This window comes from Staurois parvus, unplaced genomic scaffold (genome assembly GCF_062004578.1).
Source record: "Staurois parvus isolate SC_StPar_1 unplaced genomic scaffold, SC_StPar_1.0 ptg000340l, whole genome shotgun sequence".
Lineage (NCBI taxonomy): Eukaryota > Metazoa > Chordata > Amphibia > Anura > Ranidae > Staurois > Staurois parvus.
Window position 1 is genome coordinate 134,785 of NW_028318136.1, and position 14,336 is coordinate 149,120.

The 14,336-nt window shown below is 43.1% G+C and overlaps 1 protein-coding gene across 1 annotated transcript in view; it reads right to left on the reverse strand.

The window, feature by feature from the left end:
* The window catches only part of LOC149456934 (HAUS augmin-like complex subunit 3), a 28,571-nt gene extending 16,560 nt beyond the window's left edge, over window positions 1-12,011 (reverse strand). Inside the window, exons 1-4 of the mRNA XM_089684211.1 lie at window positions 11,997-12,011; window positions 10,368-11,261; window positions 8,813-9,240; window positions 834-1,050 (exon numbers count right to left, since the gene is read on the reverse strand). Coding sequence (XP_089540337.1) covers window positions 834-1,050; window positions 8,813-9,240; window positions 10,368-11,261; window positions 11,997-12,011 — 1,554 coding nt within the window. The remainder of the gene's footprint in view (window positions 1-833; window positions 1,051-8,812; window positions 9,241-10,367; window positions 11,262-11,996) is intronic.
* Between the last annotated feature and the right edge of the window lie 2,325 nt (window positions 12,012-14,336).

Below are 14,336 nucleotides of genomic sequence, written 5' to 3' on the forward strand. Positions count from 1 at the left end.
CAGTGGCCATGTATAAGGGGAGGATTTTGCACAGAAGAGATTACTACATTACCCCCACTAGGAGGGGAGATGTCCCATTGACCTGTTTCTCATATGGGTCAATATATGAAGGTGAGGGTCCATCCTTACCATATGCTCACATACGTGGCAGTGTATTTCTCTTAAAGATTTACAGCACTAGGATTGCGGGCTCACTGTCCAGTAGATATATAGTCCTTTCCACCAAGATTTTCTGAAGAGTTGTTTCTTTTTATTCCTTTCGACTTTTCATTTGGACTTTCACGTTTAATGCACACAGGTGTTTTTTGTCTTAGTGTTTTTATTTGTGTTATTTGAGCAGCACAACACTATACACATTTATATCATGCACATCTGCATCAGATTCTGTGTGCACCAGTTTTAGTAAGTCTCCCCCAGAGTGGCTATGAAATACCACCAAAACAAAGCTTTATCTGTTTAAAATAAAAAAAACACATACAATTATTCGGGTACAGTGTTGCATGACAGTAATTGTCACTCAAACTCTATCACAGTGCTGAAAACTGAAAAATGGCCTGGACTAAAAGTGAGTGTAACATGCTGTTCCTCAAGTGGTTGAAATAATAATATGCGGTGATCTTGCAATAAAGCACTGAACATGGATATAAAAAAAAAAAGCTGAGGAAAATGCAGTAGCATTATGGAGTAAACAGTGCAGTGCCCAGCGAAAAATATAGGATTCAAGGTTGTCCATTCAGGGGTTGGACCTGCTTTAAAGTATTTTAGGTTGGTCTTAAATGCTATATGGCCTCTCAATACAGATGAAATAATGCCGTTGTAAGGGAAGTACTTACTGGGTCTCGAAGCTGCAAGTTCCGTGTACCACGGCACAAACACTGGTGAAGCTCTTCACAGTCATGTTCCAAGCTGGTGGTCTGCGGAAGAGGACCATGGTAGATGCTACTTAATGCTGTCAGCTCCTGAAGAATAGCACTAGCTTGGCGTTGGAGGGCTTCATACTTTGGAAAAAGCTCTTTTTGCTGTGATGGGTTCTCCAACATCATTGAGAGCCTAGTGAGAAAATATCAAAGAGAAGAAAAATACAGAAAAAGTCAAAGAGAAAGATGATGAGGACACAACACAAGATCAGAAACCAGGGGCAGAAAGAAAAAAGAAAGAAAAGAATCCAAACTTATTTGTAAAGCCAAAATTGTTGTCCTAGGTTTGTATTAGGGAATGGTAAGCCTGGTTTTATTTTTGCTATCTGTCACATTGGGAACATATCCCTTTATGTCCTGTTGACTCAACTGGAAGTGATATGAAATACCGAAAGTGAGCGTAATCTCAGATGTCAACAGAACAAGTTTCCTCATTGGAAGACTTCCCCTCCACTATTCTTGATCTGGTGACGACTAAACTTTGGGTTTACTGTTTTTCAGCCAAAATGGCAATGGTAACAAAGGACAAATAGGGAACTTGCACCCAAGTAACAGGGACAAAAACCACAATACAGAAGTCCTAACTCTTCCCCCTTCATCAAAGAAAACACCACTAAAATTCTTGGCTTTACCTAGACTTTACTGGAGCCAATAAAAACATTTTTGATGTAGAAACTATATGGGAAACTTGTTTTTCTTGTTCTGTTGTAGTATTAAGGTATTTTCTTATTTATGGATGAATAGGGAATGGTTAAAACCACAGCCAAGTCTTTATTATTTATTGGTCTATGGTCTTCAGGGAGGCTTCCTTTCACTCATTACCTTGAAGGCATAACAGAAATGAAAGGAGATTTCCTCAAAGTGTGGGAAAATCTCCACTTGTCACCAGAACATCAGTAGCATTTTGGATTTGCCATCAATGGTAGTACCAGGACAAATACTGAAAAAAAAGTCAGTCTTCCAAGCTGAAACAGCTTTAAAAAAAAAAAAAAAAAAGTAACAAGATTGGTTTTATATATACTAAAAGCTGTACAGACTCCCCTCTTGTACTGAAATTACTTACTCTGATTTCACTGCACACTGGGAGCTTCTCACAATGTGCTTTATAAGCAAGTCTGATAGAGCCCGCCTCATTTCCTGCCTGGAGGACATCCAACTTCATCTTGCACAGCCTCTCTCAACCTTTTCAACATAGAGGAACCTTTGAAATACCTTTCCAGTCTCAGGGAACCCCTGCTAATATTACTATATCTACAACTCAAGGGGAAGAATGCTCCTTATACTTGTCATTGGGAAGAATTACCCCATAACAGATAACCAAAAAGATCAATAGTGTCAGTGGGAAACTATCAGAGAGGCAGAAATTGCTCATCACTCAAGGAACCCCTAGCAACCTCTGGAGGAACCCTGGCTGAGAAACCCTATCTAGCAGTTTCCTCCTCAGTCTAACTGTGCTTGGTCTATACCTTTCATTGATTGGTCCTACCAAGAGCCAGCCCATTGCTTGCATCACGGATGAGGGTTGTTATTGGGAGTACAGAGGCAGGGTGCTGTGATGTTTTCAAGAAGCTCTGTGCAGCACCCTATTGAATCCTCTCACCATCCTGATCTGCCTGCATGACAAAGTACAGACACCCACTGAAGACATCACTGGGTCTATATAAGGTATGCAAGTAAAAATTAAAACAAAAAGGTTTATTGAAAAATTTTATTAGCTTGATGATAAAAAAAAAAAACACAACAATCTACTATGTCAAGACAAAGCAGTAATACGGAAACACTTCCGAGCTTTCTAGAGTCAAACCTGACCACAAAGGAACAAAGAGGAACCAAAGTGGACTGAAATAGCCATTAGCAGAACAATTGGAAGCCAACATCACACATTTTAATGTGCAGTCTAAGGGCCATTCTCAGGAGTACAGGCCGGTCAGCGTGGAGCCAGAGGAAAATGCTTCTCAGCATAATAGGAAATTCAAACAAAAAATAATCAAAACAATGTAAGGTGAACAAGAATGTAAACCATTGAGACAAACAATTAAAAAGTACAAACACGGCTCCAAAAACTTCAATAAACTGTAAGTGCTAAAGTGACACATGAGAAAAAGCCAAACAAGACTTTAAAGTGGAACTTTAGCCAAAAAAAAAAAAAAAAAAAAAGAAAAATCAAAAACAATAGTGACTCTCCCAGTACGCAATCTGTAGCTGCTTTTTAAAAACTGATGTATGAACGGCAAGTCCTCAAGAGCTCCTTCCTTCAACCTGGGGCTGTGTCCCATCTGGATGACATGGCTACAAGTCAAGACGTTGATGAGAAGAGCAGCAGCAAGATTGGTCAGGAGACTAGCATGCAGAGTAGACCAGTAGTCACATTCAGAACCAGCAGAGTGGAATATTGCAGGACCATGAAAAGGAAATTCACCCCACTGTGTGATTTTTTTTCCCTTTCGGTCTCCTCTTACTTTCCAGGGTTATCTTCTAAACACATACTAACACGCCCAGTGAATCCAGCATAAAGTCCTCCAAAAGGCCACTGCACACTGGGTCTAGCTCTGCCATCTTTTTGCTCACATCATCAGGGGGCAGCTTCCTCTCCTGGGTTTCTCCAGGCAAAGCCCCCTGATGACACCCAGGGGTGCATGCAGTGTTTGAGACCCTCCCCTACCTTCCCCTGAAGCCTCATGGGATGTGTGATGTGAGTTTCCCAGAAGGCTTTGGGCAGCTGGAGATGTCATTGTTTTCTAGATGGGAAAGGCAGAAGCTTGGATTGCTCATCCCAAGAAAAGATACTTAACCCCTCAATATTCCCAATTTTATTTTATTTTTTTCTGAAAGGAGGGGGAGGAAGGAGTAATATTCCTTAACCACTTGCCTACCGGGCAATTTTACCCCCTCCTACCCAGGCCAATTTTCAGCTTTTAGTGCTTTTGCACTTTGAATGACAATTGCGCAGTCATGCAACATTGTACCCAAACAAAATTTTTATCATTTTTTTGAGACAGATAGAGCTTTTTATTGGTGGTATTTAATCACCACTGGGTTTTTATTTTTTGCTAAACAAACTAAAAACTACTGAAAACTTTGAAAAAAAAAAAGTTTTTTTTATTAGTTTCTGTTATAAAATTTTGTAAAGAAGTAATTTTTCTCCTTGACTGATGTGCGCTAATGAGGCTGCACTGTTGGGCATTGATAGGCGGCACTGATGGACATTGATAGGCAGCACTCATATGGCACTGACTGGAACGGTTAGGCTGCACTGACGAACATTGATAGGCAGCACTGATGGGCGGCACTAACTGGCACTCATAGACAGCACTGATATTTGGTGCTGAAAGGCAACTTTGATGGACACTGATATGTGCTATTGATGCGCACGGATATGTGGCATTGATGTACACTGATGAGCACTGGTTCTGTATTCATTATTATATCACTAATTGTACATGTTTGAATTTAAACGATATAAGAATTTGAATCTTACCTGGTGCTAACCTCTTGTGGTGCCTGTATAGCAGAGCCCAGACCAGTAGAAGAAGAAGCAGCACAAGCAGCTATTTAACTGTGCTGTAATGCTCTTGAGCTAACAGGGAACATGCTAATAGGACAACAAAAAGATCAACTTATCAGTATGCTGCTTCTTTCACTGTCTAGTCACAGACTGGAGGAGGGACAAGACCTCTAAATGTTACTTAATGGTAGCAGAAAAAAAAAGTAGTTATTGTGTCCTATTAGACTATAGATATGTGCAGTTAATTTTGTTCTGAATCAAAATTTAGACAAATGTTTCATTATTCAGAGATTTGGCTGTATTCAAAATTTCCCAAATACAACAGTAACGAATTTAAACTAATCTGAAATAATGGAATGAAATTATGTCCGAAATTCGAATCGAGTTAGAAAACAAAATCAAAAACAAGAATAGAATAAAATAGAATAGAAAGTAAAAAGGGATAGAATAGGAAGGAACAGAATAGAAAAAAAATAGGCTAGAAAAGAAGAGTCGAACAGAATAGATGATAAAAGAACAGAACATAAAGAAACAGAATAGAAAATCAAAAAAGAAAGTATAGAAACACAATAGAATAGAAAAAAAGAAAATAAAATAGAACAGAAAATGAATAGAACAGAATGGATTTGAAAATAATAGAATAGAACAGAATAAAATAGAATAGAGAATAAAAGGGATAGAATAGAACAGAATATTATTATTATTACACAACATTTATATAGCACCAACAGTTTGCTCAGCCCTGTACATTACAATGGGAGACAATACATGAGACAGTACAGTAACAATACAATAAAATACACAAGGGGTTTGAGGGCCCTGCTCCTTGGAGCTTACAATCTAGGAGGGAGGGAGAATAGAAAAGAATCGGATGGAATACAAAAGAGTAAAACAGAAAAGAAGAGAAGATAAAAAGAACAGAATAAAATAAAACAGAACATAAAGAACGGCTGCTATATATACACATGTGATTTGCATTTCCAGGTAGGGGACATGTGTTGGGGATATCAATCACCGGGTCCCGGCTGGCGATTCCTGGCCAGTTCTTGGTAATCGCCGGAAAAGCTGACAGGGAAGAGACCTGTGTAAACAACACAGGTCTCTCCACTGTCAGAATGGAAATGCATGAGGGACTACGATGTCACTACTCACCCGGTGGACGGCGAGTATAGACTGTGTGCAGCGCACAGCAGTGGATTTTTATCAAGCACACATTGTCTTTTATTAAATGTAAGTGCATTACCTGGCACCTAATAAAGATTACTTAAAAAGGATAAGGCACTATATTCCTCTTTGTCTCTTTATAATAATATACCATGAAGGATAACCAAGGATAAGGGAGGAGGAGAAAGCAGTATTGGAAGGAGAGAGAGATCCCAACAGGGATACTGACATATAAGGAGGAGATTACTGAGAAGATCTGGAGGGATATCCATTCATTATCCAATTGACGATACCACATATGTTCCCATTGTGAACAAAAAGCGTAGCAAGCCTATTTACTAGGCTTACAGGGAGGTGAGCGCATAGAAAAATCTTAAGAAGAAGTCACAGAAATTCACCATTTCACTCTTTTGGAGCACATCACATTTTTTTGGGACTATCACTTTTATATTTATTCACAGAGTTTTTGTGTATTGCTTATATTTGACATAATAGCACTTTAAGAAGTTTTGTTTACAATTTTATTTATGGTATACAATACAGAAGATTAATCTGTTTGTTATTCTGACTATATGCACTGGATTAGAATTTTGATATTTAGCATAAATAATTCATTTTGAGATCACTGTTTGAATAATACTGTAATACACAGGAGATATTATTTTATCTATTTTAGAGAGTGGAAATTTTTGGATTTTTGTTTTAAATGATTCACATTAATTATGCATTAATTAATAATATTTAAATTAGAGTTGGTACACAGTTATTGTGTAATTAACACAGATGTGGGAGCGCGACATTTATTCGTTTTTTTCTTTTTTTGTTATGCACATTGAATGAGGATGTGATTAATGTCAGTGAACCTTGATACGTCTTTAAAATAAGTGGCTCACAAGTAATTACCGTATTTTTCGCACCATAAGACGCACTTTTTTCCCCCCAAAAAAGGGGGGAAAATGTCAGTGCGTCTTATGGAGCGAATATGGAGCGGCCGGTCCGGTATTTCCACTGCCGCCGCCGTGTCAGAATACCGGGCCGGCCGCTCAGCTCTACAGTGGGACCTTATAGAGATGACTGCTGACCTTTGGGGAGGGGGGGGGGGGAGCGTGTACCTGAATTTGACAGATACCCGCTCCCACTTCCGTGGAGTTGTTCTTTCATCTTACCTGTTCCTCTATCCAGCGGCGCGGTCTTCCCGGCTTCTGTAGTGTGGGCATGACAGTCGGGTGCCAAGTGCGCATGCGCAGGAAGCGGTGCTTTTTGTGAATGGTAAGGCGGCACCTGGGACACATGACAGATCCTAGAAGCCGCCGGACCAATCACAAAGCGCAAGTGCTTCTCGCTCATGCGCACTGGGCACCCGACTGTGATGCCGAGCGCCATTACAGAAGCCGGGAAGACAGCGCGCGGCTGGATAGAGGAACAGGTAAGATGAAAGAACAACTCCGCGGAAGTGGGAGCGGGTATCTGTCAAATTCAGGTACCCGCTCCCCCCCCTCCCCAAAGGTCAGCAGTCATCCCCTGTACTATCCACAGTCTCTGGTCATCCCTGTACTGTGTCCGCAGTCTCTGGTCATCCCTGTACTGTGTCCCCAGTCTCTGGTCATCCCTGTACTGTGTCCCCAGTCTCTGGTCATCCCTGTACTGTGTCCCCAGTCTCTGGTCATCCCTGTACTGTGTCCCCAGTCTCTGGTCATCCCTGTACTGTGTCCCCAGTCTCTGGTCATCCCCTGCACTGTGTCCGCAGTCTCTGGTCATCTCCTGTACTGTGTCCACAGTCTCTGGTCATCCCCTGAACTGTGTCCACAGTCTCTGGTCATCTCCTGTACTATGTCCGCAGTCTCTGGTCATCTCCTGTATTATGTTCGCAGTCTCTGGTCATCTCCTGTACTATGTCCGCAGTCTCTGGTCATCTCCTGTACTATGTCCGCAGTCTCTGGTCATCTCCTGTACTATGTCTGCAGTCCATTAGTTCAGAATTTTTTTTTCCTGTTTTCTGCCTCTAAAACCTAGGTGCGTCTTATGGTCAGGTGCGTCTTATGGAGCGAAAAATACGGTAAACACATTGCAGAATGGAAATGCTGCTTTGTATCTCTCTGCACAGCAGAGAGATACAAAGCAGCATGTCTCTAAAGTAAAACACAGCACACAGTGTAAAAAACACACACCATACCTTCCTGCCCAGTGCCATTAGTACAGTGTCAGCGCTTTTTATTAGCACTGCTCACTGTATTACCCCTGGTTCACATCTGTATTGGCACGCCGTTCACACTGGAAATCGCAACCGTACTAGGAACTGAAGTTCCCTTGTGGGCTGCATTTTCCAAAACAGTGCAGGAACTTCTTCTCTGCGTGTACCGGGGCACGGGAGTCCATTCAAATGAATGGGCTCTTGTGCCCGCGCAAAATGCAAAGCGCAGAGATGTGATCCTATCCTTAGTTTCACTGGGGATGTCAGTGGCAGTTAGTTCCCACCCAGTGTCAGAATGCCCACCGCAGTCCTGCTATAAGTCGCTGATCGCCGCCATTACTAGTATAAAAAAAAAAACAAAACAAAGTATATATACACCACCATTTGTAGACGCTATAACTTTCACGTAAACCAATTAATATACAATTATTGTGATTTTTTTTTAGCAAAGACATGTAGCAGAATACTACATGCAGAAATTTGCCCTAAATTTATGAAGAAATTAGAGATTTTTTGTAAATATTTTTCTTGCATATGTTTTATAGCAAAAAGTCAAATATATAGTTTTTTTTTCAAAATTGTCGGCCTTTTTTTGTTTATTTTGCAAAAAATAAAAAACACAGAGGTGATCAAATACCACTGAAAGAAAGCTCTATTTGGGAGAATAAAATGACAAATTTCATTTATGTACAGTGTTTCATGACCACGCAATTGTCAGTTAAAGTAACACAGCGCCGTATCACAAGAGCGAAGGGGGGGGGGTAAATCCTCTGGAGGGCAAGTGGTTGAAAACAACAAACGTTTTTCAAAGTGTAAAATGCTTTTAAAGCAAGCCTAGAACCTGATATTTTGTATCATATTTTTATCATGGCTAAACTGATCTACAAAAAACAGTAAGAAAAACAGTGTACCATGTATGCATTTCAACTATGAATTTAGTGGTTTGTCTGATTTTTCAGCAGGGAAAAACTGATAATATGCATTAAAGAACGTTGGAAGCTTTTACATAGAAATGTTCTTTCCTTACAATCTCACCTGACTGCTGTGTGATCTTTGCTGTCAACTCGTATTGGTGGCAGCCATTGAGGTGTGCCCCGTAGTTCTCTTGGCCCAAGTGTTCTCCTCCCAAGTTCACCAGACAGGTTGCCCATCTTTATCTTAAACGCCTGAAGGTCCTTCTCAGTTTGGCGATGTTCCCTCTTCTCATCCTGTAGGCCAAATTCTACCAGCTGTAGACGAGACAACTGAGAGAGTATTGCCTCCATCACTAGAGGTTGGTGTTGGCCTATCCTTGCCAATCTCTGTCTCTCTGTTTGAAGCCAGCCATGGTGGGCAGGTAGGCATAGCCCCATTGAATCCTCACAGACTAGCGGAGCTAGTCTTTGTGTCTGTAAACTTTCCATCTCCGCCTCTAGTGTCTGAACTTCTCTCTCCAGCAAAGGCAAACGCAGAGGATCCCAAATCTGACAAAGGGGCAATTGAGTGAAAGGTGTATGAACAACATTAAAAAAAATGTGTAAATGTCAAAACTCCTAAACAGAATATGGGATTTTTGTAATTTATATAAAATTATGGGATGACTAGACAAGTAGCCAGCTGTGAACTGGAAAATGATGATCAGTTACATAAGAGTCTTATGTTCAATAGCCTTTTAAAAGAAAGTTACATTTTCTTATATCCCATTTAAAGGATATCACCATCCAAAGCAGATATTTCAGTTTTGGGAAGGATTGGGAGTTTAAATTACTTGCTCGCCATGCTAGATTAAGTTTTCACCCCCCTTCCTCAAGGTCAAAAAGTGTTGATCTCTCAAAGCTGGACTCACTGATTTTTTCAATATTATAAAGAACCAATTCTGTAAATACCATTACATCATATACCAACTTAGCACAACCAGGAAATTTTATGCACCCCATACTAATTAACATGAGAAGTAGGGGTGGAATGCAGGGCGCCCCTTATTAAAGGGGGGTTCCAGATTCTGATAAGTCACCCCCCTGCACCCCCACAACCACTGTCCAGGTTTGTGTGGAAGAGGACCTTGTCCTCATCAATATGGGGAAAAGGGTGGGTTTTTTTTTTGGGGGGGGGGGGAGCCTCTCTCCCACAAAGCATCCCCACATGTTGAGGGCATGTGGCATAGTATGGCTCAGAAGGGGGAAGGGGCACTCGCTTGTCCCACTCTTTTCCTGGCCTGCAGGGCTGCATGCTCAGAAAAAGGGGACCCCCAAGCCAAAATTTAAAAAAATGGCATGAGGTCCCCCCAAAATCAATACCAGACTTAAGGGTCTGGTATAGATTTTGGGGGGACCCCGTGTCATTTAAAAAAAAAAGTTTTGGCTTGAGGTTCCCCTCAAAATCCATACCAGACCCAGACTGCCTGTTAGGGATTGTTATTTTTTAATCTTTTTTTAACCGGCACTTGTTTTGTTTGCATTCTGCTGTCTGTGGGGAATCCCTGCTAACATGCTTTGGCTTTACGTTTTATATAATGCAGCTTGGAACCTAAAATGTATTGCGAAGACAAAATGGAATGTGCAAAATGTGATTAATAGTTTAGATTTTCCTTAAAAATATTCTTATCCCTTACCTGCTCTCCTGCATTCCTATCCAGCCAGTTTAATGCCTCCTTATTACCACTGAGGGTAGCAAGTGCAATGCTTAGCTGTATTTTCTGGGAGGACCATGCCATTTGAACTCTCTTGCTTTCTTTTTCCATCTCTATCTGAGCATTCCTTTCTTTCTCCAGATCTTCCTCCTTCATAGGCAACACTGCCTTGGCATTTTCCTCCACCTGTTCCCAGCATGTTTCTTCAAGTCTTATGTAGCCATCTAAGTCAAGAGAAGAAAGCAAGATATTCGGGGAAGATGGGGCAGTGTGATAGTAGACTCCAAGCTCTTTTACCATTTCTTGTAGCCTAACCAAGGCCGCATTGCACCGTGAGTTCAGGGTTGAAAGTTCTTCCTTGATGTTACTCAGATTCTTCTCTTCTTGCCTCTCCACTTTCTCCAAGCACAAGCGATTGTGGAGAAATGTTAACCCCAAAGACTCCAACTTGTTGCGGAATTGCAGTCTGTGAGCTTTGAGAGCTCGCAAGTTCTGTAACTCTGCTTCTAGTTCTTCCAGGCTCTTTGTATCTTCCATTTCCCAGTCTCCTTCAGCTTCATTTGCCCCTTTGCAGAGGTTCTGGAGCTCATCTGCTTCTAGAAGTGGTTGTCCGGAGTCTAGAAGGGCATCGTAAGCCTCCAATTGCTCACTGGTTAAAACATTGTTCTGATCCACAGCACTACAAAGCCAGCTTAGGAAGACCTTTACCTCTTCACTGCCTTCACAGAGCCAATCAAAATCCTCCCCCTTAAGATCCTGTGCTCCAGGGTATCCGATAGTACGGAGCATCTCAACAAAATCTGAGCCTACGACACGGGGAGAGTCCAGAAGAAAACAAGAAGATCGTTGCCGAGAGAGCCTAGTTGGGGGCACACTCTAGAAAAAGGAATAAACATGGTAGCTTTATATGAGGAAAATACAGTGGGCTGCCAATGCTGACCTCCTTATAAAAATTCTAGTTGCTTAACTATCATGCAGATATGTTGGCTTTAGCACCCTGAGCCATTGGGTCAAGGATACAACATATTGAAGTCAGTGGCAAATATCCTCCTGGCAAGATCAGGCTCCAAACTCTGGTGCTGGCATGATTTGTCTTCACTGAAGCAATCCATTGTACCAGCAACAGGAATGTCACACACCAAGATGAAAAATAATCCCTTTATTAAAATAGCCAGGTCTGTGCTGTGCCTAGCCCAGAACATGTCAGAATAGGACTTGTTCCTGCTGGCCATTTTAATAAAGGAAGATATTTTGCATCTTGGTTTGTGACATTCCTGTTGCTGGTACAATTTATTGAAGTGGGACAGCCAGGCAGCTAGTCATTTGTAGGGGCGTTAGGTAATGGCTACTCCCATGTTTCTCATTTCACATTCTCATGTTTCCTAAATAAGAGGGAACGAGGGTAATGGTGTGGAACATATAGCAGACCATGTCAAATCACATTTCATCAGCTTCCAATGACAGTGAATGAAAAATTCTGGAGCTGTAGGTAACTGCTGTTTGTACATGACATGAACCCAGTGTTCTAAATGAACAGCTTGGTAAATTTGTAATTAACAGTTTAAAAACATAATATGAGGCAATAAATTAATAATTATATAGAGTACTTACTAAATGTTTGGCCATTGTATACCACCAGAGACGGCTGATTAAGAGTTCCTGGAAAGAGTAAAAACTGATATCTTACTATTTTATCACCACCAGTTTGGGTCAGTATATTTGCCATGACAAACAGACTCCTTTGTTAACATGTAAAAGTTATATGTATGTACGTCCAACCAAAACTTTTTTTTTTGTTGTTTTGGATAGAGTGTGTAAGGGATAGAACCCCTATCAGGTTATATTGCCGGCTGTGGCCGATTCTCACTCCTTCGCTGTTCTGCTTACATTGCATTTACTGGATAAAAACACAAAAAACACTGAGTGAAATAAACTAATATACCCAAAATGTACCATCCCCTTAACCCTGTAGCACTCACCCCCTAAAGGGCCCGCTAAGTAGTCCCAAGGTTCCTTTTCCAAACCAGTGTATTAGCAGCCAAGCACACAATCTCTGGCTCAGTGAACAATCTAGGGTATCTATTTTTGGATGCTTTATTAAAGTGTTACTAAACCCAGGACCCTGCATTCACTACATCTGGTCTCCCACAGAACATGGAAATGCAATTATTTTAGTAAATATAAACTCCTTTTCTCATCAGAAATGTATAGCAGTCTTGTGACTTCTATCAGTGTCCGGCCGAGCACTGGTTAAAGCTTGTAGGAGAAGTTTTCTTTCTCCTCTGCCTCTCCTGTGAAGCTGCATAACCCCTGAGCCTCTGTCTGGACAGTGCTGATGGACTCCTTGCTGATCACATGCACCCTCCCCCCACAAAAGAAAGAATACTTTCTAGCCATACACACCGAGGAGTTACAGGGGAGAGGAGGGGGAGAGGAGGGGGAGAGGAGTGATGCTATAGAGCGGGGACAGGAGTGACGCTATAGAGCGGGGGAGAGGAGAAGGAGAGGAGTGACGCTATAGAGCGGGGGGAGAGGAGTGACGCTATAGAGCGGGGGGAGAGGAGTGACGCTATAGAGCGGGGGGAGAGGAGTGACGCTATAGATCGGGGGGAGAGGAGTGACGCTATAGAGCGGGGGGAGAGGAGTGACGCTATAGAGCGGGGGGAGAGGAGTGACGCTATAGAGGGGGGGAGAGGAGTGACGCTATAGAGAGGGGAGAGGAGAAGGAGAGGAGTTGACACTATAGAGAGGAGAGGAGTGACGCTACAGAGGGGAGGAGAGGGGCGACGCTACAGAGAGGAGGAGAGGGGCGACGCTACAGAGAGGAGGAGAGGGGCGACGCTACAGAGAGGAGGAGAGGGGCGACGCTACAGAGAGGAGGAGAGGGGCGACGCTACAGAGAGGAGGAGAGGGGCGACGCTACAGAGAGGAGGAGAGGGGCGACGCTATGGAGAGAGGGGAGTGGAGGAGAGGAGTCACGCTATAGAGAGAGGGAGAGGAGTCACACTATAGAGAGAGGGAGAGGAGTCACACTATAGAGAGAGGGAGAGGAGTCACACTATAGAGAGAGGGAGAGGAGTCACACTATAGAGAGAGGGAGAGGAGTCACACTATAGAGAGAGGGAGAGGAGTCACACTATAGAGAGAGGGAGAGGAGTCACACTATAGAGAGAGGGAGAGGAGTCACACTATAGAGAGAGGGAGAGGAGTCACACTATAGAGAGAGGGAGAGGAGTCACACTATAGAGAGAGGGAGAGGAGTCACACTATAGAGAGAGGGAGAGGAGTCACACTATAGAGAGAGGGAGAGGAGTCACACTATAGAGAGAGGGAGAGGAGTCACACTATAGAGAGAGGGAGAGGAGTCACACTATAGAGAGAGGGAGGAGTCACACTATAGAGAGGGGGAGGAGTGACACCATGGAGAGGGGAGCGGAGGGGGAGAGGAGTGACGCTACAGAGAGGGGGAGAGGAGTGACGCTACAGAGAGGGGGAGAGGAGTGACGCTACAGAGAGGGGGAGAGGAGTGACGCTACAGAGAGGGGGAGAGGAGTGACGCTACAGAGAGGGGGAGAGGAGTGACGCTACAGAGAGGGGGAGAGGAGTGACGCTACAGAGAGGGGGAGAGGAGTGACGCTACAGAGAGGGGGAGAGGAGTGACGCTACAGAGAGGGGGAGAGGAGTGACGCTACAGAGAGGGGGAGAGGAGTGACGCTACAGAGAGGGGGAGAGGAGTGACGCTACAGAGCGGGGGAGAGGAGTGACGCTACAGAGCGGGGGAGAGGAGTGACGCTACAGAGCGGGGGAGAGGAGTGACGCTACAGAGCGGGGGAGAGGAGTGACGCTACAGAGCGGGGGAGAGGAGTGACGCTACAGAGCGGGGGAGAGGAGTGACGCTACAGAGCGGGGGAGAGGAGTGACGCTACAGAGCGGGGACAGGAGAAGGAGAGG